General features: G+C 43.9%; 1 protein-coding gene and 1 long non-coding RNA gene across 5 annotated transcripts in view; one reads left to right on the top strand and one right to left on the bottom strand.

Moving 5' to 3' along the window:
• Positions 1-206: 206 nt before the first annotated feature.
• LOC123586881 lies at positions 207-6,719 on the top strand. Of its 2 annotated transcripts, none has more exons than XR_006707002.1 (3): positions 207-424; positions 6,312-6,406; positions 6,600-6,719. It is a non-coding gene; the product is annotated as an uncharacterized LOC123586881 (long non-coding RNA). The 2 variants fall into 2 exon arrangements; XR_006707003.1 differs by lacking the exon at positions 207-424 and adding an exon at positions 5,047-5,116.
• The window catches only part of KDM5B (lysine demethylase 5B), an 81,142-nt gene continuing 65,792 nt past the window's right edge, over positions 6,546-21,895 (bottom strand). For 2 of the 3 annotated variants that reach the window (XM_045456455.1, XM_045456453.1), the window contains exons 21-27: positions 21,586-21,765; positions 20,782-20,940; positions 16,031-16,516; positions 14,435-14,546; positions 13,157-13,311; positions 11,321-11,641; positions 6,896-10,787 (exon numbers count right to left, since the gene is read on the bottom strand). In XM_045456455.1, coding sequence (XP_045312411.1) covers positions 10,650-10,787; positions 11,321-11,641; positions 13,157-13,311; positions 14,435-14,546; positions 16,031-16,516; positions 20,782-20,940; positions 21,586-21,765 — 1,551 coding nt within the window. In that variant the 3' untranslated portion in view covers positions 6,896-10,649. Of the gene's footprint in view, positions 6,694-6,895; positions 10,788-11,320; positions 11,642-13,156; positions 13,312-14,434; positions 14,547-16,030; positions 16,517-20,781; positions 20,941-21,585; positions 21,766-21,895 lie in introns of those variants that run through there. The other variant, XM_045456454.1, reaches the window with a different exon arrangement.

Raw genomic sequence — 21,895 nt, 5'->3', positions numbered from 1 at the left:
ATGCTTAGGGAAACGAAAATAGTTCCACAGGAGCTACAGAGTAGGGTGTTTTTGGGGAGTAGTAAAAGATCAGAGGGGCAAAAGTAACATCATGTTGGGACGGGATGCCCAGGATGTCTGGATTTTCTTCAGAAGGAATGGACACCATCGAAGGAACACAAGAAGTGGATCAGTTTTATGTTTTAGAAAAACCACTCACACAGGGAGTTGGGTTAGAGGTCCTGTAAGGTGCCTTCCCCTGCTGGCTCCTCAAAGAGGCTGTATGTGTAGTGCTTACCATTTTGGCTTCTGGAGCAGCCCAGCTTGGGTTCCAATCTCAACTCACCATGACCTCACAAGCCCTCAGGCAAGTTAGGTCACTTCAGAGAAATGTGGCAAGGATTAATGGAGGAGATACAGTTCCTGGCACAGTGCCTGACACATAGTAAGTACTCAGCAGTAATTGTGGTTTCTGGCTCTAGGAGGCAGCAAGAGAATTCTCATTTGCCCCAGAACACTTGAGTAACTTTCCCAAGGAAACTCACTAAGCCTAGAAGTCAGGGGCTAACGGCCAGCCTGCTCATGCTTAGCCTATGGTCTGGGAAGGTTCAAAAAGGACTGAACACCCTGAGCCAGATCCTGGTCCCCTAGGGCACTGTATTATGTATCAGCTTCTGCCTGGACAGAAGACAGCTCTGTGTGCGTGCAGCTGAGCCCCACAAGTGACACAGGCCTGTTGGGTCTTTTGTCTGGGTTACGAGGCACTGACCAGGAGCTTCAGGAACCACAAGAACAGCTTAACCTGGGCCAGGCCCACCTGATGCTGTGGTTTCCTCTTCCCAGTCAGGCCAGTCACCCAGAGACTTTCCATACTTTTGCCTATGCAAGTTTCATCACTAAAGGTCTTGGTTTTCTAAATTTTGTTTTTTTAAGGTTTATTTCTCAGAGACAGAGACACAGAGCGTGAACCGGGGCGGGGCAGGCAAGAGAGAGAGAGAGGGAGACATAGAATCTGTAACAGGCTCCAGGCTCTGAGCTGCCTGCACAGAGCCTGATGCGGGGCTTGAACTCATGGACCGTGAGATCATGACCTGAGCCAAAGATGGCCGCTTAACCGACTGAGCCACCCAGGTGCCCCTAAAGGTCTTGGTTTTCTTGTGCTGACTTGGTTCTTGTTGCCAGGAACACAGCAAATCTGCCTGGCCTCAGTCCTATTTTGCTAATGGTGGGTGAAGGTGTGCGTGTGGGGTGGGGAGCGGAGTGGAACTGCCATCACCCCCAGGAAACTCCTGAGGGCAGGGTCCCTGCACACAGGCCTGTGTGTCCACGCCCTGAGGTGGCAGATACCGGGATGTTAATGAGGCAGCTGAATACCCAAACCAGCTTAGGAAAGAGAAGAATGTTCACTCACTTCTCTAAAAATAAGGTTTCTATAAGCCTCACTAGCCTCACCCTACTGATGGTGGGAAGGAGAAAACCCACAGCTTTTAAGGGCATCAGAATTTTTTTTTAATGTTTTATTTTTGAGAGAGAGAGCAGGGGAGGGGTGGAGAGATAGGGAGACAGAGAATCCCAAGCAGGCTCTGCGCTGGCAGCACAGAGCCCGACAATGGGGCTCAAACCCACACCTGTGAGATCACGACCTGAGCCAAAATCAAGAGTTGGATGCTCAACCGACTGAGCCAACCAGGTGCCCTGGGCATCGGAAGCTTTGTTGGTGAGTTTTTAGGAATGGCTTATTGCTTTGGAGAGCCACACATCCCAAAGGCTAGACTCAAGGGTACTCAGAGGCCTTCCATCTTTTTATGGGTCCAGATCCTGGAAACAGACTGTCTGGGTTTGAATCCTGGTTCCTCTGTGTACCAGCTTGATGGCCTTCAGTCTTAACCGCTCTAAATTCCAGTTTCTCATCTGTAAAATGGGTATGATAGTACCAACCTCACTGGGTGTTATAAAGATTAAATGGGTGAATACATGCAAAGCATGTATGTGCCTGGCACATAATGAGGGTTGTGATGGTTTTTATTTCTCTTCATTATACATGGCATTTCTTTGCCTGAAATGCCTTCTTCCTCAGCCTGGCCTAGTCATACATCTTGTTTTGGCACCCTGTGGGTCCCTTGCAGATGGTAAGCAGACACATGGGACCATTTCCCTGATTCTTCTCCATTCATGCAAGCTGAGAGTTGTGTCCAAGGGTCCCACTCTGAGGCAAGTCCTGTTCCTACTTGGACACTGGAACGATTTGCTGTCCACGTCTGCCTGACTCACCTTAGGTGGTACTTTACGTAGCTGCTGTCAAACCAAATTCAAGGAGTGGGGGAGGGGGGATCACTGTCCTTGGGGATCTTGTAAACCAGTCTTAATTTTAAATGCGCCAGGCCTTCATCCTCAGCAAGGCCACGTGGCCAGTTTGGCAGTGACATAGTTCAAGAGCCAATCAAATGTTCACCTTTCTGAAGGCTTGCTCTTCTCTGGCTCTATCACAATGGTGCATGCCCACTAGAGAAAATAGATCCCTTCTACACACAGATCCTTCCTACACTAAACTTGGAGCTCCTTGGGTGCAGTGTCCATGTTCTATGCCTCCTCAGTCTGTAAAACCTAGTGCAGGGCTGAAAATATAGGAGGCACTTGATATGCTGGGCACGTAACTGGGATCACCAACAGTTTAGAAATTTGCTCTGCCTCAGGTGGAATGAGGTCCCAAAGCCTAAGCTTCACTCTTTTATTTACTTCTGAGAGAGAGACAGAGAAAGAGCAGGGGAGGGGCGGAGAGAGGGAGAGAATCCCAAGCAGGCTCCGCACTGTCAGAATGGAGACTGATGTGGGGCTCGAACTCACAAAACCGTCAGATCACGACCTGAGTCGAGACCAATAGTCAGACACTTAACCCACTGAGCCACCCAGGTACCCCCTGGGCTTCAATCTTAAATCTACAACTCAGTCTCTTCCTAAACAGCAAGTTAGATAAAGAACTGACCTTTGTAAGGGGGGTTAACATTGCATTAGTCTGCATCTGAGGAGGGCAGGTTATAACGAAGCAAAGGAATGAAAAATGATCTCAGATGTCTAAGCCTATCACTGCCTCCTATGTGAGCACCGTCCCAGCTCTGGGAACCAGGGAGGAAAGGAGCCCAAACCTGGTCCTCTGCTGCCCTCTTGTGTTGCTTATTAAGAAGTTCCTGCAGGCTTGTCCTGCAGGGCCTGGAAAACACCCACTATCCTGTATCTCATGCCACCCCACCCCACGGCTGCAGTGTATTTGAGGATTAAAACGAAGCAAGAAAGAGAACTGTGCCTGCCATTACTTCAGACTAGGAAACAGACCACTGTCTTCCTAGGCAAAAAAGCCATAGCCTCGAAAATAGCTTTCCCCTTTAGGAACCCTGAATGTCCCTCTTTCAAGGGATCTCTTGTGGAGCAAGAGAAACACTGATGTGCTTCCTATTTCAAATTCTAAAGCTAGCAATTAAGGGCATGATTTTGCGTCAAAATTCTAGCCACCCACCCACGCTCAGGGCAATATCACCTCATTTGTGTTAGCAGGGTTAAATAATCTGTGTAAAAGCCCTGTGAGTAATATCTGGCAGTTAGTGCTATATAAGCATTTAAAAAAGAACTCAACAATGTGGCAGAGGTCACAGCACAGTGGAAAAACATGACCCATGTATTACTAACCGGACATGGATTTGAGGTTTGGATCAGCAACTGGCTACAAGCCTCATACAAATTCTATCCGTATCTCAGTTCAAGTCCTGGACCCCTAATACCAGCCTCCTCAGTACTGTCTATAACCATCTAGCAAAGAAAATGATCAGTTCCCACATCTGCTTCCCTGAAGACCCAGCCCCTGTGGATTCAGAGGAAGCTGAGTATACATGTTGGTTTTGTTATGGTCCCTTCTCCAGTGATGGCGGCTCTGGGGGGAAAGGAACTAACAGGTTTCCAGTCAGCTCACCTCAGTCCTCTGATTGGGGCTGGCCTTTCCCTGTGGTTGTCCCTTACATTGTAATCGCTGCACCAAGGGCCTTTGTTCCTAACTCTGCCTTTCCCTTTTTCCTTCGGGCTTATAAACCTATTCAAAAAACAGGGAAGGTGGTGTGCAAGAAAGGACCGGGGCCTTATATTAAAGATTGCCTAAACTCACTTGTTGCCCTCCTGGCCAATCTAAACAGGACAAACCCACATCCAGGCAGGAAGATCCACGGCATTTATGGAAACCGAGTAGTGCCCTCTGGTGGTCATGCCTGGAGTGGCAGCCAAAGTTGCCTTTAGTAGTGGTTGGGGCAACGTGTGTCAGAGGTTAAGACTGGAGTCTGAGAGCTTTCAAATCCAGGCCCACTGTCTTATTCCTTCTTCAAACCCTCTTCTCCTTTGCTTTCTGGATTCCACTTCCCTTGGATTCAGCGAAGTAGCCCCAAGCTAAGCTGTCCTCTCTTGTTCCTTGAAGCAGACTGGGGTGGCAGTGGAATGGAGCAGCAATGAAGAGAACACTGAAACAGGCTGGGCACTCCCATCCACCATGATCTCTGCCAGATCATCTTCCAAGGCATGTATACAAGAGAAAGGCCTGTGCCCAGGATCTGCCTCCCCCCGTGAAACCGCCCAAGGATACACAGAGCTATCTGCTAGGGCCAGCACTGTTACAGAACGTATGTTATTGATCACTCAGTGTCTGTAGGGAAAAGGAAACGTTGGGGCATTTCTGCCTATTTGGGGGTGGCCATTTCAAGGCCAACAATGGCTGCTGGATTTCAAGTCATATCTAGAAAATAAAAGTCTCTCACAATCAGCGCTACAAATGACCCACTGGGGACTATAACCCTAGGTCACATTTGCACACTCCTCTACTATGTGGGAACGAGAGAAAGGTGGGGGCCGGGACAGGGGGTGAAGCAGGGTCACCAACCCCAAGAGCCAATATGCTGAGTCCTTTGAGACCCCAAAAGCCTTAGACTAAGAACCAACAAACCACACTGATGGATTGGTTCTTCCTTAGAATATGGAGGCCAGAATAGTCTCATCACATTCCTAAGTCCACTCCTCCTAGGGCTGACCATCTCTTTAGTTTTCACACCTGTGAAATGCAGATACTTGCTGCCTACGTCACCCTGAGGAAGAGTGACCATGACAGGTAATCAGTCACTTAGCATGAAGGAACAAAAGGAACAAAATTCTGACTCTTGGTTATCAGTTCAGGTTTTGATCTCAGGGTCATGAGTTCAAGTCCTGTGTGGGGCTCCCTGCCCAGCAGAGTCCACTTTTAGAAAGTCTTGCAAGAGCTGGACCAAGGGACTTCATAGTAGACAATCCTAGACCAACTCGAGCTTTCGCTAAACTTGACATTCATTCTGTAAAAGGCACTGATGGTCTTGGCCTGTGGAGTCCTGGGAATCTGCTCTCTTCTCATCACCTGTAGAGCAGTATTTGTTCCTAATTATATACTTGCTAATTTGTTAATTATGTTTTATTACATAAACCTACGAACTGTGCAAAAATCTGTATAAAAACTAGATTGGGGAGGTGCCTGGATGGCTCAGTTAAGCGTCTGGCTCTTGGTTTTAGCTCAGGTTACGATCTCATGGTTCATGGGTTCGAGCCCCACATTGGGCTCTGTGCTGATAGCACAGAGTGTGCTTGGGATTCTGTCTCCCTCTCTCTCTCTCTCTGCCCCTCCCACGCTTGCTATCTAGCTTTCCAAAAAAATAAACTTAAAAATTAAGTTAAAAAAACAAAAACAAAAACAAAAACAAAACTAGCCTGGGGGAGGCTGGCTGTCTCAGTCAGTAGAGTTCATGACATGATCTCGGGGTTGTGAGTTTGAGCCCCATGTTGGCTGTAAATTACTTAAAAAAAAAAAAAAAGCTGCTGAGTTGCTTACGAAACTTGCTATTAAACTAGGTATACTTGAAACTATAAATACAGACTGGGGGAAAAAAATACAGACTGGAGAAGAGTAAATTATCTAGAATTCTCGAGTCCCAATTCCTTCACAATGTCTAAATTCTTTATGCATTTAGGAAGAAGTCCAAGCTGGGGCACCTGGCTGGCTCACTCAGTAGAGCATGCCACTCTTGATCTTACTAGGGCTGTGAGTTTGAGCCCCATGTTGACGGATAGAGTTTACTTTAAAAAAAAAAAAATTCCAAGCTAAAAATCGTAGGTAATGCATCATGACTATTGTGAATGAAGGTCCTTGCCTAATTGTCCTCAATTTTAGTTTATTAACTGAATGTACGACAGGCTAACTTAAAGGTACTTTTCATACTTAACTTTTTGATTGTCAAACTACTTGTCCCAATCATATATAAAAGGGGCTTTCTTTTAAGTTTCTGCTAGAATTTTGGTCCGCGAGAAAGCACTGGCATGGGCCGACACAAGGAGTCAGTGCTTAAAGCTGCACTCCTCTCGAACTTCTTGTTGGGTAAGTTTTCCAGGAGCTAGGGGTGTAGGTGTATGTGTGCCGGGGGGGGGGGGGGGGGGAGGTGGGGGTGCACGCACGCGTGTGTGTTGTTTTTGTTTTTGTGGGAGAGGGTGTCTGTGGGCATTTATTTTAGAGTAAATAACTTGTTTCCTTAGAAAGGCAACTTTTTAACTTCTCTATTTTTCCATCCCAGGGGAAACAAAGAATAGTCCTTTGGCCTCCACTCACCTGGAACAGATCAAATGACATCACAATTCCATCCCTCCATCGCAATGCAGCAGGTTATCCTGAAAATAAAAGACATCCAAACTCACCATGTCCCAGCCCTTCATCCTGTACAATTAACCCAGAGCCAAAACAGGGAGCTGGATGATCACTGGCTGGCTTTAAACATTCCATTAACACTGATAAAAATGTAAAGATGTGTTCCTATGTAAGCAATCGTGAAACATGAAAACTTGTTTACATAAATTCGGAAGACGTGAAATATACACTTTACAAATTCTTTATGCTCTCAAAATGGATTTACAACAGTATTACTTTACACAAGATCCTACTTTATACAATGTTTTGTTTAGGCAGCTTGTCATTTAACATTTCTATTACAAGTTATACGTGGAACCTCTGAGAGAGTGATGGGAGGCTTGAGGAGCCACATGCAAGGGACTGATGACAGGGGCGGAAGGTGTGAGGCCATCACTCTGGTGCTCAACTAGAAGCTGAGAAAGGACTCCAACTCGAATATGGAACTGATAAATAAAGGCACTGGCATCTTCACTGTTTTTCTCAGCTCTTCTTCCCAACAGGCAAAGTTTCATCAGAAGGGGGTGTGTTTTCTGCACCATTACGGCAAAGACCTTTTAATTCAGGCTGATGCCTAGCATAGACTAGCACAGTCAGTTGCTGACTGGCAATGGGTAATGATTCTTAAAATACTTGTTCAATTCTATCTCCTGTTACAGGTATGTAGCATCTCTAATCCCTTCCAGTCTGTGTTATATGGCAGGAAACCTAGGCAAGATTGAGCCCAGAACACCCATGGGCACTAAATACCAATCAATGCCTGATCCAAGCCAGAAGTGGGTCTTAATGGAATGCCAAATACTATATACGAAATTAAGAAGAAAAAAAAAAAAAAAAAAAAAAGAGGCAGACACCCATTTCCAAAGGGCCTTCAGAGTTCAATGGAAAGTACAAGGCAAAACCAAGTTTTACCCTCTTCCAGGTAGGCATCCACTCTGTTCTCAGACTTATCCTGCACAAATACCCAAAGGGTAATGTTGCTTTTTATGGTGGGCAGAATAGCAAATTAAGTGAATCTCAGATACTTCTGCCAAAACATAAGACCTAAAATCTCATGATCTTTACACTTTTTTTTTTTTAAGCTCCATATGGCAGAATGAAGCAGGAAAACTCAGGCTTTTACCAACCTCCACCACCACAGCCAGCATCTCTGGCTTTAGGCTAACCTTGAGATAGAACAAGGACTCCCACCTCCCAGGACACTGAAATGAAGTTGTAAAGAAGTCCATCTCCTTTATGGCTAGTCCTCAAATCACACAATCTTTCTCCAGGCTAGACAGAGCCTACATACAAGCAAGCCCTTTCTTTATTCCATATAAGAAATCCCCTAGAGGCTGATTTGGAAAGAAAAATAGACATACAACACACAGTCACCGGGATAAGGCAGGGCACCCATCCACCGTGCGGTGCCGAGTTCACTAGACTCCTTTACCCTCTTGGCTAGGGCTCCATCTAACAGCCCTTCCTCCTCACACCTCATGCAGCGGCAGGACTACGGAGGTGAAACAGCAGTTTCTCTGTGTGTCTTATCTTCTTTCTCTAGGTGCAGATGTTTCTCTAGGATGCAGGCCGGCTTCACAGCTCATACACAGTAAACATGGCTTTTCGGTAACATCACTTTGTATTTGTTCTGAGTACTTAACAGAAGGTATCAATTAGAAAGTAAATGTACCTCTGTTCATTTACCACGTTAGCACACAAGGTAGGAGGAATATTAAAAGAGACTTGGAAGACACCACCCAGGCGTTGTCATTTACCAGCAGTAGAATTTGGGGCAACTGACACTCTAACTTCAGTATCATCATCCTTTATAAAAAGATCAGTGGTTCCCGCATGGGGGGAAGGGGGGACGGCGCGGATGTTAAATACACACATTCTTGCCTTCTCCCCCTAACTCAGAGAGACAGAGAATCTACCTCACTAAGAATGCTATTGTTAGGGATTGTGTACAACCCAAAGGTGAGGAAGAAAAACTAGCAGGGGCATGGGTGGTGCACACCCAGGTGGGCAAAAGCTCTCTAAAGGCAGAGGCTTCATTTTAGCCGCAGTGTCCCCTTCTAGCTTATATTCTCAATGGAACTGGGACAGTTGGCATCCTGTCCCAATGTCAAGGGGTTCTAAGAATTTGGATACTTAAAAAAGGCCAAACCACTATTATTCCAGATCGTACTCTGGAGATTTCTTCTTCTCTGTTGGCCCCAGAATCCCCATCAGACAAGGAGAAACATCACAACAACTGTGGGAAAACTGCAGACAATTACAAGTCATTCTTACAAGAGATTTAATTATTTGAATTGCATAAAAGGGGGTAGTACATTTAAATCTCTGCTACATCACAGACTGCTGTTTTGTTGTTTTATTAAAGACCCACTAGTTCTACCCATCTCCAGGTTTATGGCTATAGAATGTGGGGGAAAATATTACTAACAGAAGGAGAAAAACCAAGCAAGAGTCTGCTCTGTTCACCAGAATGTCTTCTCCACCGCAGAACAGAGCCCTTTAAAAAAAGAAAAGGAAGGGAAAGGCTATGGACTATTGACAACCAGTAACAACAGCTAGAGTTGGAAAGAGACAGGGAAGGAAGTCAGGGACGCAGAGCCTGGGTGTCACAAGCTGTTGCTGTCCCTCAACCCATATTTTTGCAGCCTTCCGTGAGGATCATCTTCCTCAGATGCTCTTCTGACATCTTAACCCAAACCCAGTTTCCCTGTCAATTCAAATATAACAAAGGCTTCATTTCCACAAGGAAGACCGATTTGAGGATTGGAATGATTTGCCACCATTCTGAAAAGCTTATTTAAAAACAGCATGGCTTTAAAGACAAGTTCTATTCCATGGAGACTGGGTCCCGGGGTTCTTTATTAGTGGAGACTGGAGGCACATGGCCCGCCAAACAGAGCACGATACAAAAGAATCGCCCACTGCTACTGGGGCCTAGTTGGGCAGAGGCAAAAGCAAGCAACCCCCCTCTAGTTCTTCAAAGCCCACAAGGTAGAGGGGCAGGAGAAGCTGCAGTCTAATGGCTCTAAATAACCAGCATTTAGTGTTAAATTAGGACCAAGGATTTATTCCACAATATAAACTGCAACATTTGATACAAGCTACCAAAAAAATAAGGAGAGGAACGAAGGGGCAGGGAGAAAGCCAAAATACAGCTGTGGCAATGACTTACAGAGCAGTCTCTTTTCTACATCACTAGTTCATCAGTGACACTAGAAACTAGACATTCGTGTTCTGTACATCAACCAAATGCTAAAGCACCAACACACTGTTTGGAAGTTTGTTTTGTTTTGTTTTAATTCCAGCCACTGAAACCAACATAGAAGTTATTGCTTAGATAAATAAACCTAGTCTACCAGGAAAAAGAAAAGTGGATAAAGAAACAAACAAAAAACCCCAAAAGTGAAAAACTTAAGTTCCCCAATATGGTAACAGAGTAAACAAGAGAGAAATTCCTCAAATGAGGATTTACTGGAATTTCTGGTGCCCTTCTGGGCACTGAAACTGAGTTGGACTCTTAAGCCGGTAAATCCCAGACAGAGGTAAGATTTTAATGCTGTACATGAAAAGGTGCAAGCTCTAATGCCTTCCAAATTGGTGGAAACCCCTGCAAAAAAACAGTCAGCATTTCAAACCTCAACAACCACAAACAGCTCGTAAGGAAAAAAATACAAAAAGTGTCAAAAATTTTTTTAGTTGTTTTTTTCTTTTTTTCAAAGAGTTCTGGAAAAATGATCCCGTAAGGAATAGAAATAGCACCGTTTACAGGCTGGTTTGAATACCAGTCCTGTAGCTTTGCTGAGAAATTGAAGAAATCTTCTTGGTTGGAGTCCTGAATTACGTTAAGTGGTTGGGGGTGGGGGGGGGGGTGTTTTGTGTGTGTGTGTCTGTGTGTGTGTGTGTGTGCGTGTGTGTGTGTGCATGTGGGTGTGTGTGTGTTTTATTTTCGGCTTGGTGCGTCCTTCACAGTACAGCGCACACAGATGTAGTCTTCTTTCTCTGCCATCTCTGGAGAAACACCAACACAGACCTGATGAAACCACTGATTGCAGCTGCCATCACACTGGACCCAGTCCACCTGGTTACAAAGAGCAGGGAGATGGGGTTTTCAGAGGAAAAAATGTGATTCAAAATTGGGCAGGCCAGCCTCAAGATATTCAGGCCGTTTGCCACTAACGGCCACCGTCCCACCACTGGGACCTCTGGCACAACAGCTACGCCACATGAGTGTAGCTGGCCCACCAGCCAAAGCAACCAAGTCAAAGCCATTCTTCAAGTCGTGACTGCTTTGGGGTTAAGACAGCGCCGCCCTGTGATAAGTAAGCAAAAGGGCATTACATCAGCATCCCTCCCACCTTCTTAGCGCCGGGACGGTGAAAGCTGGAATAGCAGGAAAAGGAAAAAGGGAAGAATAAGAGTTTCTTCAAGAAAAGGGAGAAGACCCAGGAACGATGGTAAGAGCAGAGATATCAGTGGGGGAGGGCTGAGCAATCCATTCAGATCAGCTCAAAGCAGATAAGCAGAAGAGAAAGACCCAGCGAGATGAGGTGTAGCTTACAGGGTTTCTGAGTTAAGGGAAAGCACGTCCTCTATGGCCCAAACCTCACTGACCTCATCTCCTTCTGGCTGCAGGCAGCTCACAGCTGGGCAGATGGCATCTTCATCCTCAGAGTCCTCCTGTTCAGAATAGGATGTGTCTGAGGGCAGGGAATGAGTTTCGGCAGAACGGACTAATTCATAGCTACGCTCCCTCTCTAACTTGAAATTGTTCATGTCCTTGGAGTGGCTCAGTTTGATTTTCTTCTTTTTGGGGGTCCGCATGTTTTTAACTCGATCCCACCGATCACTGGAGAGGCCTTCTCTTTCCAGGCGTCTCTTCAGTTTTCTCTCAAGACTGTTGATTCCATCTCGTTTCCCACGGCAGCAGTCATTCTGGGTGGAGGACGGACAAATTCAATTTCAGCCTACAGTCTGCCCATTACTCAAACTAGTGAAATTAAGTGTCAGCTGTATGAGACACCAGGTGATCTCCAATCGACATTAAAAAAAAAATACTGCATCCTGGGTCACCTGGCTGGCTCAGTCTGAAGAGCATGTGACTCTTGACCTCAGGGTTGTGAGTTCAAGGCCCACACTGGGTGTGGAGACGACTTAAATAAATTAAAAATGCTAAAAAAAACAAACAAACAACAACAACAACAAAAAACTGCAGGGCACCTGTGTGGCTCGGTCGGTTGAGCATCTGACCTCAGCTCAGATCGTGATCTTGCAGTTCATGGGTTCAAGCCCCGCATCAGGCTCACTGCTATCAGTGAGGAGCCCACTTCAGATCCTCTGTTCCCCTCTCTCTGCCCCTCCCCCACCTGTGCTCTCTCAAAAATAAACATTAAAAAAAAATACTGCATCCTAACAAACTGCCACCACCTCCCCTCACGTCCTGTAGGACAACCTGTTTGAGTTAACTGACTTAACCATTAGTGCTATCAAAAACAGTGGAAAAAGAAAATGTTAAAGACATGATTAGCTTTCAAATTAGCACCAGGAGATGGAAAGATGCCTACATTTTTCTTTTCGCCAAATCTGTTAGTGACTGACTACTATGCAGTTTCTAAGAGTGTATGGTTATCCTTTGACCTACAGACTTCTCAGGAACCATGGAAATACGTTCCTTCTTTAAGGATAGACATCCCCATCCCTTACAGAAATAAGGTGCATTAATTGAACACAATCAACAGTGGTACTACAACACTACTATTTGGTAGCATCACGAAAACTAAAATTCTAAATGATATCGTCCTCGTGCTGTCTTTAGTGAGATTCTTCCCTATCCTCACTAGATTCTCAGGAGCTTTCAATGTCACAGGTCAGCTAGCTCACTAACAGAAACAGCAGCATCTTCACATGCTAAGAAACAAGACATACATGGTATCTACCCCTTCAAGTAAGTCAGCACTCAAAATGGGCACCCTATAAGTCTGGTGACCAAGTCCTCACCCCATCTGTCCTGTCAGGGGTAGAGCAGTTAAAGCATCTGTTAAATGTTAACTCCGAGATATTCTTTGAATTCTGAAGGCTTTATACCAAAAGGCCTTCCCAGCTATAATTACATTTTCATCTCTACAGTATTTCTCTTACAGAAAAAAAATAATTCTGCTTCTAGCTATTATCACATGGAGATGAGGAGAAGCACCGGGCTAGAAAGGAAAAAAAAAAATGTCATAGTCACTTACAAAACAGCACCAAACTCCAGGATGTGAGCCCAAAGTGATGCCTAGCACCTATCTGCTCTTTGACGGCCTTAGGAATGGGGTTGTGAAGTAGAGGGTTTGCATCCTTTTCTGGATCAAAGACAGCATCTCACTCACCAAACTATTTAGATGGAATGACACTAAGAATCAGTCTCCCCACCCCAGACTGCCTTCCCCAGCTGCCCATCAGACAACCCACCTTCTCACCGCTGGGTCTAGCTGGTGAGCTCCGGTCAGTTTGCTGAGCAGGGGTCGGCTTGGCAAGTAAAGTCTGGTAAAGTTCCTGAATTTCAGGAAGGGATACCTGGAGCAGCTGAGCTTCCATCAACAGCTCATTCACTTCTGGGCTAACACCTGTGAAAGATCACACCAAAGCCTCATGACAACAAGACAGAGCGTTTCACACGGTCACTCAGATCTGCAAGAAAAGCAGGACCACCCTTCATACCACTGGCACCCTCTCCTTGTAAAATTATGTTCAACTGAAGTGAGGTCCGCTGTGACTAAAAGCCACAATGAAATAGAGCCCAAACTCGGTGTTCTGTCTTCTGATTGCTAGGGAAGTACTAATTCTACACTGAATCCCCTCTTCCCTTACTTATTGCTAACACAGAAGAGGTAGTACCTCTCTGCCAGGATAGCTTTTGCCCTCAGGGCAGGGCATAGGCAATCTGAGCTGATCAAGTACCTCCAGTCCCATTACCAAACACCTGCTGTGCTGGCAGGACTAAGGAGCCGGACTCCAGCTCCAACTTTGGGTGGAACTCATGGGGCAGTCTTGCATAGTAAGTACAGCTGACCCTTGAATAACGTGGGAGTGGAGGGTGCTGAACCCCTGAAAATCATGTGTTACTTTTGACTCCCCCAGAGTTTAACTACTAATAGCCTAATGCTGATTGGAAGCCTTACTGATAACATGGAACAGTTGATTAACACATTTGAGTATGTTTGTGTATTATACACTGTATTCTTACAATAAACTAAGCTAGAGGGAAAAGAATGTTAAGAAGACCGTAACGAGGAGGAAATACATTTACAGTACTGGACTGTATTTATTGAAAAAAGTCTGTATAAGCAGACCTGTGCAGTTCCAATCCATGCTATTCAAGAGTCAACTGTATAAGGAAAAAGGGAGGGAGGTTTCAAGTATGGATTATCTCTAAGTTCCCAAGGGAGCCCGTGACTTAGCATCTGACTGAAGTGACTGGTATTTAAATGTCAGTTGGCATGGGATTAACCCTTTCATCCCTGAAAACATGTATGAAAGACTTTCTCTATTTACTTTGCATTTATAAACCTTCAAACACGATCCTTCTCTACCTTGCAAATACAGAGTAACTCATATCTGACATTTGAGGATAAAGCCTTTTTTTTTTACATCTGAACATCTATAACAAAAACCTACTGCAAGATCACTTATTACTACCCAGTCCTAACAACAACAACAACAACAACAACAATAATAATAAATACAAACCATGGAGGGGGATACAACTTCGTCCAGTAGAGAAGGGAGAGTGTAAATATGAGGTTCTGTTGTCCCAGTCATCAGGCAAGGAAAAGGATGTTGTGCCAGTGGGTTGAGATCCCTAATGGAAGGAAAACATTTTATAGTAAGGCTTCTTCAGGATTAAAAATTCTCCCACCAGTCCAAGGAAAGTAGTTTGGGTTATCAATTAGGAAAATAGGAAAGAAAGTCTTCCCAACTGAAAAGTCTCCAAGTATCTTAAATTTAGCCACATCAGCTCATATCCACCAATCCTTCAGTCTTCCTGGTTCTACTTGGACTGATTTCAGAGAGGTCAAGAGCACCATTGGGAAATAAGTCATTTTCTTTGCATGAGAACAGATCATACCCCATGTAAGTCTCTTTTTTATTCCCTGGGCAAGTCTCCTAATGAAGACTGTAACACAAGGAACACAGATGTGTGCCCCTTTGAGTAAACCAACTGAGGAACTGCCAGATCTCATGCACATCCACTTCCATCCACTCTTCAGTGTTTATTAAAGAAGCTAGGAGAAACACTCCTTTGACCATGAACTAGTAAACAAGTAACAATTGTGTCCTCTCCCTTTATTAATAAAGGTAAATCTCTGGCGTATCTTGTGTAAAGAATCTCCACTGTAGGTTGGCCAAATAACCTCAACTCATCTATGCACAAAAATTTAATTCATCATCTGCTAAGTGCCAGGTACTGCTATTTTAAAAGCCTGGAAATTACACACACACACAAAAAAAAAAAAAAAAAAAAAAAAAAAAAAGGAAACCAATATGAGAAAATAATTTTTTGTCCTTATCTCTGATCTGCTTAACATGTAATTCTTATACTTCATGTCTGTGTTAGTAGCACAAGGGAGCTGTGAGTCCCTGCCTGAGAAATCTGTACTATATCTGAAAGTCATCAGGTCAAATTTCTATGAAGGTTGAATACTGCCCTCCTGATTGTACTTTTCCGGTATCTTCACATTCTTTTCCTGTAGACACCTTCTACAGAAGAAGACAAAAGACTCTGCCCATCCCCATGATGGTCAGAAGAATCTGGCTTTTGGCAAAAAGATCACAGATGGTATGAAACCCACTGCCTTTCCTCTGAAACCCACTGCCTTTCCTCTGAAACGACATGGTACTCAGACACTTCAAAACCTGTTCCCTGTTCATGGGGCAGTAAGAGACAGAAGGCAGAAGGCACCTTCCCTTCTACCCAAAGGCTTCCATGAGAGGAAGCAGGGGGGGGCAAAGCAGTCAAGCAAAAAATTCTAAAAATTCATACATATTAAATACGTACCTAGATTCATACACACGAATGGGAAAATTGTAGGTATATATGATAAGGTGAAATCTGCTCTACAGAAACAGACTGCCTCACTGAGAGACAACTTCTGACTGCTAGGAGCGGAGGAAACTAAAACAACCCATATGTAGGTACACACATCCCTCCAAGAGGGGAGCTAAAAAGTGAGTGCTGGTTAAGGGATCACCAGGAAGAGCAGCAATACCAGAGCTGAAGGTTCAGGGAAGAGGTTCAGGGCCAAGCAGATTTCCAATAACCGGCAAAGAAAACTTCAGACTCACCTTGCTGGTCTCTGACACTTGTCCCGCTGAAGCTTGCCATCTGCTATACAACAGTCCTGAGCCCACTCGATCTTGCACAAATTTGAGATTCCCTGATGAAAGCAGTTGCTGGGCTCTGTGTTGCCAGTTCACGGTTCTTTCAATCATATACCGAAGTGCATCTCCCTCGGGAAGGCGAACTCGGATACGCTGCAGGGAGGCCAGCAGGGGCAGAATTTTCTCTAATGGAGGTTTCTCTGACCTCCGACAATGGGGACAAAGCCAGATTCGGGGGCTTTGCGAAATACTGGGTACTGCCACACAGCTAGTGTGGAAGGCATCCCTGCAGAGTTCACATTGGATCATAGGGGCAGCTGGGGCCTTCTGACACAGGCAGACTTTCAGCTCCACATCTTGGACAGGTGACAGCAACTTCCCTTCATTGGCTAGTCTGAGAGACTGCAAGGCTTCCATTTCCCTTAGGCGAGCTTCCCCAAGTGTTGCCATCTAAAAAGGAGTTCACGGTCAAGGACAATGCCAGAGGGAATTCAGCCCACTCCTAAAACTCTAGGGTCCCAAAGTAGATGATCTGCATTTGAATCCTGGCTCTGTCACACTGACTGGTGTGAGCGACCCTGGGCAGTGTATTCCATTGGGCTAAATTTTCACATGTCTAAAATGGAGTTAAATGGAGTAAAGCCCACCTCACAGGGCTGCGCTGATGATTAAATGAGAGATGTGTGATAGAGCGCTCTCTGCCAGGCACACAACAAACAGTGTGAGCAATTACACCGCACACACTACTTCCTGAAAGTCCAACTTCCCTGAGCATTTACTTCCTAGAAAACTTTCTCTTGAAAGACACGAGCTTTCTTTCACTTTCTACACGTCCTGATTGCTGAGGTTCCCCATGTTTGCATAGCTCCAATAGCTTCTGTGTTCTTTTAGAGAGCTACTTTAGATGGAAAAGTCGCTAGAGTAGCCACTACACAGTGGTAACTGAGGTCTCTGTTTCTTGGGGGGAGGGGGCAGAGAGAGAAGAGAGAATCCCAAGCAGGCTCCACGCTGTCAGCGCAGAAGAGCCCGATGCAGGGCTCAAACTCACAAATTGAGAGTTCAACCAGAGCCGAAACCAAGAGCTGGAATGCTCAACTGACTGAGCCACTCAGGCGCCCAAGACACTGCCTGCTTTGAACTTTGCATACTGTACCTTTCAGAGTCTAGTGTATGACCATTTCGTGGATCTCTGCCTTAAAAACTCATCCATTACCTACTGATTTCATAGCAGAACACTGAAAGAGATGCCATTTGCTCTCCATTTCTTTTCTTGTTTAATGTTTATTTATTTACTTATTTTGAGAGACAGACAGAGACAGAGAGAGAGAGAGAGAGAGAGAGCAAGAGCTAGCAAGCATGTGCACCGGAGAGGGGCAGAGAATGGAGGAGAGAGAGAATCCCAAGCAGGCCCCACGCTGTCAGTGCAGAGCCCGTCGTGAGGCTTGATCTCACAACTGTGAGATCATGACCTGAGCAGAAATCAAGAGTCAGACACTTAACCAACTGAGCCACCCAAGTGCCCCTGTTTGCTCTCCATTTCTAAGTTAGAAGTCACATAACCCACATAATACTACCTGTACATTGTTTTCGTCTACAGAAATTAGAGAATTTTTTAAAAATATACCAAAGGTTTGTTACCTAATTTATTTCCACATCTTTTTGTTTCTTCCTTAAACATTCATTCATACATTTTCTTCTCCGTTCCAAAAAGGGATAATGGAGAGTTCATTCTGGCCTTATGACTTAGGGCACCTCATCTGGCGAACCATGATGGGTCTGAAGTGGGTGGATGTGATAACTGGGAATGGTTTTAACTGTGACAGGTTAACACTGCAAGGAGCTGGGAATAGGACTGGGGAATGGAGTGGCTCCTGCAGCCTATAAGTTCTGTTTCTAGAGGGTAAAGTGCAGTTTTAAAAATCTACAGTTTCCCCCTATTTACCTGTATTTGTCTATCAGTGGAGTGCTAGAGGACTGTGGTCCAGCCTTTTACTGGGGAAACCCAGACTATTAAGTTCAAGGTGGTAAGGCTAACTCTTGTTGTAGCTAATGATTTTTAGTTTATCACATTTAGACAGCTTTTACTTCATGGTGCATAAGGAATAAATTTGTAATACCTCAACTTGTTTATGTTTTGGACCTCTTATATAGTAGGTGCTTAGTGTCTTCATGTAAAGATTCCACTTATGGACATATCATAAATATTGTCCAGAAATATGTACAGTATCACTTCAGCTTTCTACTGTGAAGTTGATTCTGTTTATGTGTATTCTCAAGTCGGGTAAACAGGTTAAATGAACTCAGCACTTTCCTGTCACACGGCTCTCATTTTAACAGAGAGGAAAGACTTTATGATTCAAGTACACCTGACACTCTGCAGAAAAGCAAGCTGCTATTGTCCATGCCCTAATGAGCTTATTTTACAGCATGCACACATGTGTGCACGTGTGTGTGTAAGAAAAGTGGTTTCTATTTAATTATTTCATGAGGGACCCGGTTTCGTTATCTACAGTGGCTGTGTCTAGCACAGGTATAAGGCCTTAATGTTAAAGACAGTAAAAGACCTGGGGTGCAGAGCCTGCTTGGGATTCTCTTTCTCTCCCTCTCTCTGCCCCTCCCCTGCTCACATGCTCTCTCTCTCAAAATAAATAACTTAAAAAAAAAAAAAAAAGCCAACAGTCAGTATCTTTACAAAAATAAACCATAGAAATAATAGCACCTTAAAAAAAACCAGAATGATGCTCAAGCAGCAGAACCTGATTAGAACCTGACTCAGTATAGGAATATGCCCTAACTAAGGAAGTCTGTGTCAAAACACACAAGTCAAGGCAATCCCATGTCCATCACCAGAGAAGTCAGGCAGCTACAAAGGAACAGACCAGGGAGAAAAGTGCCCTAGCCAGAGACAGAACCCTTCTATTCCAGTCGTAGCAGCTACAGTTCTGCTCTACCATGGGCATCACTTTGTGCTACTTAAAGCCTCCAGATGGGACTACATCCAACCAGGGAGTTTCTGTACAACAAAGAAAACCAGCAACAAAATAAAAAGGCAACCTACAGAATAGGAGAAAATATTGGCAAAGCACATATCTGATAAGGGGTTAATATCCAAAATCGATAAAGAACTCACACAACTTAATGGCAAAAGGAAACATGGGCAGAGGATCTGAATATTTTTCCAAAGAAGACATATAAAGATGACAATAGGTACACGAAAAGGTGGTCAACCATAAAACTGCAAATCAAAATCATAATGCAAGATCATCTCACACTTATCAGAATGGCTATTATCAAAAATACCAAGAAATAAGACATGTTGGTGAAGATGTAAAGAAAAGGGAACCTTTATGCACTGTTGATGGGAATGTAAATTAGTGCAGCCACTATGGAAAACGATATGGAGGTTCATCAAGAAATTAAAAATAGGACTACCATATGATCCAGCAATTCCACTTCTGAGTATTTATCTGAAGGAAAGAAAAACACTAACTCAAAAATATATCCGCACCCCCATGTTCACTGCAGCATCATTACTGTCTTGCAGCCAAGACATGGAAGCAACCTGAATGTCCATCAATGGATGAATGGATAAAGAAAATGTGGTATATGGATATACAATGGAATGTTATTCAGTCATTAAAAACCTAAAAAAAGGGAAATCTTGCCATCTGCAACATATAAATGCATTAGACTAAGTGAAAGAAGTCAAAGAAAGACAAATATTGTATGAATCCAAACAAATACCCAAACCCACAGATAACGGAGAATAAATTAGTGGCTGCCAGAGGCAGGAGGTGGGGAATGGGCAAACTGGGTAAATGTAGTCAAAAGTTACGGATTTCTAGTTATAAAATAAGTCCTAAGGATGTAAGGTGCAACATGTTCACTATAATTAATACTGCACTGTACCGTATCCTTGGAAGTTGCTCAGAGAGTAGATCTTTAAAGTTCTCATCCTAAGAAAAAACTAACTTTGTATGGTGACAGATGTTAACTAGACTTACTGCAGTGATCGATCAAATCATTATGATGCACACCTAAAACTAATACATGTCATTTATAGCTCAACTAAAAAAAAAAAAAAAATTGTCAGCATCCAAATCACATCTCTATCTTTCGTCCCGATACTATCGCTCAATAAACATGAGCTTCTTAAAATGATACCATCTTTGAATCAACAGTGCTTACCAAATGCAGGTAGACTCAAAGGTATCCAATACACTTTTAAGTGTATTTTTTAAGTATGTGTGTTTATGTGTATGTATATATATTTATTTACTTACTTACTTAGTAAGCTCTACGCCCAACACGGGGCTTGGACTCACAGCCCCAAGATCAAGAATCACACATGCCACGGTCTGAGCTGGCCAGGCACCCCTGCAGTGTACATCTTGTTGTAAATTAGTAAGTTGGCACTGAGGTCTCACTTATCTGTTCACCCTGACATCCACAGTCAGCATCCCTGATCAACTCACAGGCACTGACAAGACTGAGTCTGCAAAACTCAGACTGGGAGGCCCCTCTCTCTGCTGCACCTCTACACATCTTCTATTCAAAGCTTTTACATTTGATAATTTCAGAAAGCATTCTTGGTAAAACGGAGTGCTCTTAAGGTTATTCTTGTACATGTCTTACCAATATTCCTGTGCATAAGAAAAGGTTAGCAATCATCCTCTCTAAGCAACAGAGAAAGAAGAAAAAGGCCCGCTACGTACAGCCGAAGCAGTCTCTTTGCTTTCAGTTAAAGCTCTCTCCAGGTCACTCAGACTCTCTAATTTGGTGCTTTTCTTCTTTCCACTTGGCAAGGGCTCCTTTAACTTTCTCTGCTTCCTCTTCAATCCCAAAAGGCCAATGTCACATCGAGGACACAGCACCTAATGTGAGACAAAGCACAACCACCAGTAAAATGGATTTCAGATAAAGCATTAGGAAGTCCTCAAAGAAAAGCCTAAGCAGTAGAAATGATGTAAATTTCTTCATATCTAACATTTTCTTTGTAACATGCTGCTCTGAAGCCAAAAAACTCTCCTCTTCGAAGAAAGGAAGAAAGGGAGGAATTTCACAAAAGACTGACTTTGATTCTAGGTTGGATTAAACAATAAGTTGAATGTGAAATATACCAATTCCAGTCATAATGCGCTACCAGCATCAGCTTAACAAAAAATACAAAAAGTACAACTATAGCACTTTATGAAAGGTGGATGAGATCATTTACAGGATTATTAAATGCAAATGGTGAAGCATGGCCAAGGTTAAAAATCCAATTTTAACACAGATTGAGGAACTTCAACGAGAAAAATGTTCTTCTTTAGCCATCAAATGCTATCCTAAATGTAATTCAGGTAACATTTAGAGGTTATTTCACTGGAAGTTTAGAAGAATCTCCATGGCTCTACTGAAAAAAAATAACTCCTAGAATGACAGATCAATTAGTGATGCCACCTTTGTGAGGGAAGGGACTGCATGTTCTACAAGCTATGAGATCTAAGGTCTTGTAGAAGGGCTGGTTGAAAACTTACCTCTAAAAGAGAATATGGAGAATTCTCAGTCAAGAATGTATTAGCAGCACATTCTTTCCAAGCCTGAACCTCAGCTACTAGTAATTCCAGTCTTGGTAAAGAATTCAGATGTACCGGGATAGATCGGCCTCGTGTAACAAGTTCTATGAGTGTGTCTAACACTGGCACACGTCCTCCAACCTAGTGTATCAAGAAAAATTGTAGCATCTTAGAAAAAAGAACACATCTCTGTGAAGTGGGAAAAGCACGATTCAGAGGAGGCCTACATTTCAACATGTTAAATTCATAGATGTTGATGAACAAAACCTCC

Source organism: Leopardus geoffroyi, chromosome C3 (genome assembly GCF_018350155.1).
Source record: "Leopardus geoffroyi isolate Oge1 chromosome C3, O.geoffroyi_Oge1_pat1.0, whole genome shotgun sequence".
NCBI classification, from domain to species: Eukaryota; Metazoa; Chordata; class Mammalia; order Carnivora; family Felidae; genus Leopardus; species Leopardus geoffroyi.
The sequence above is the reverse complement of the archived record's forward strand: the minus strand, read 5'-3'. Positions and strand labels throughout refer to the sequence as shown.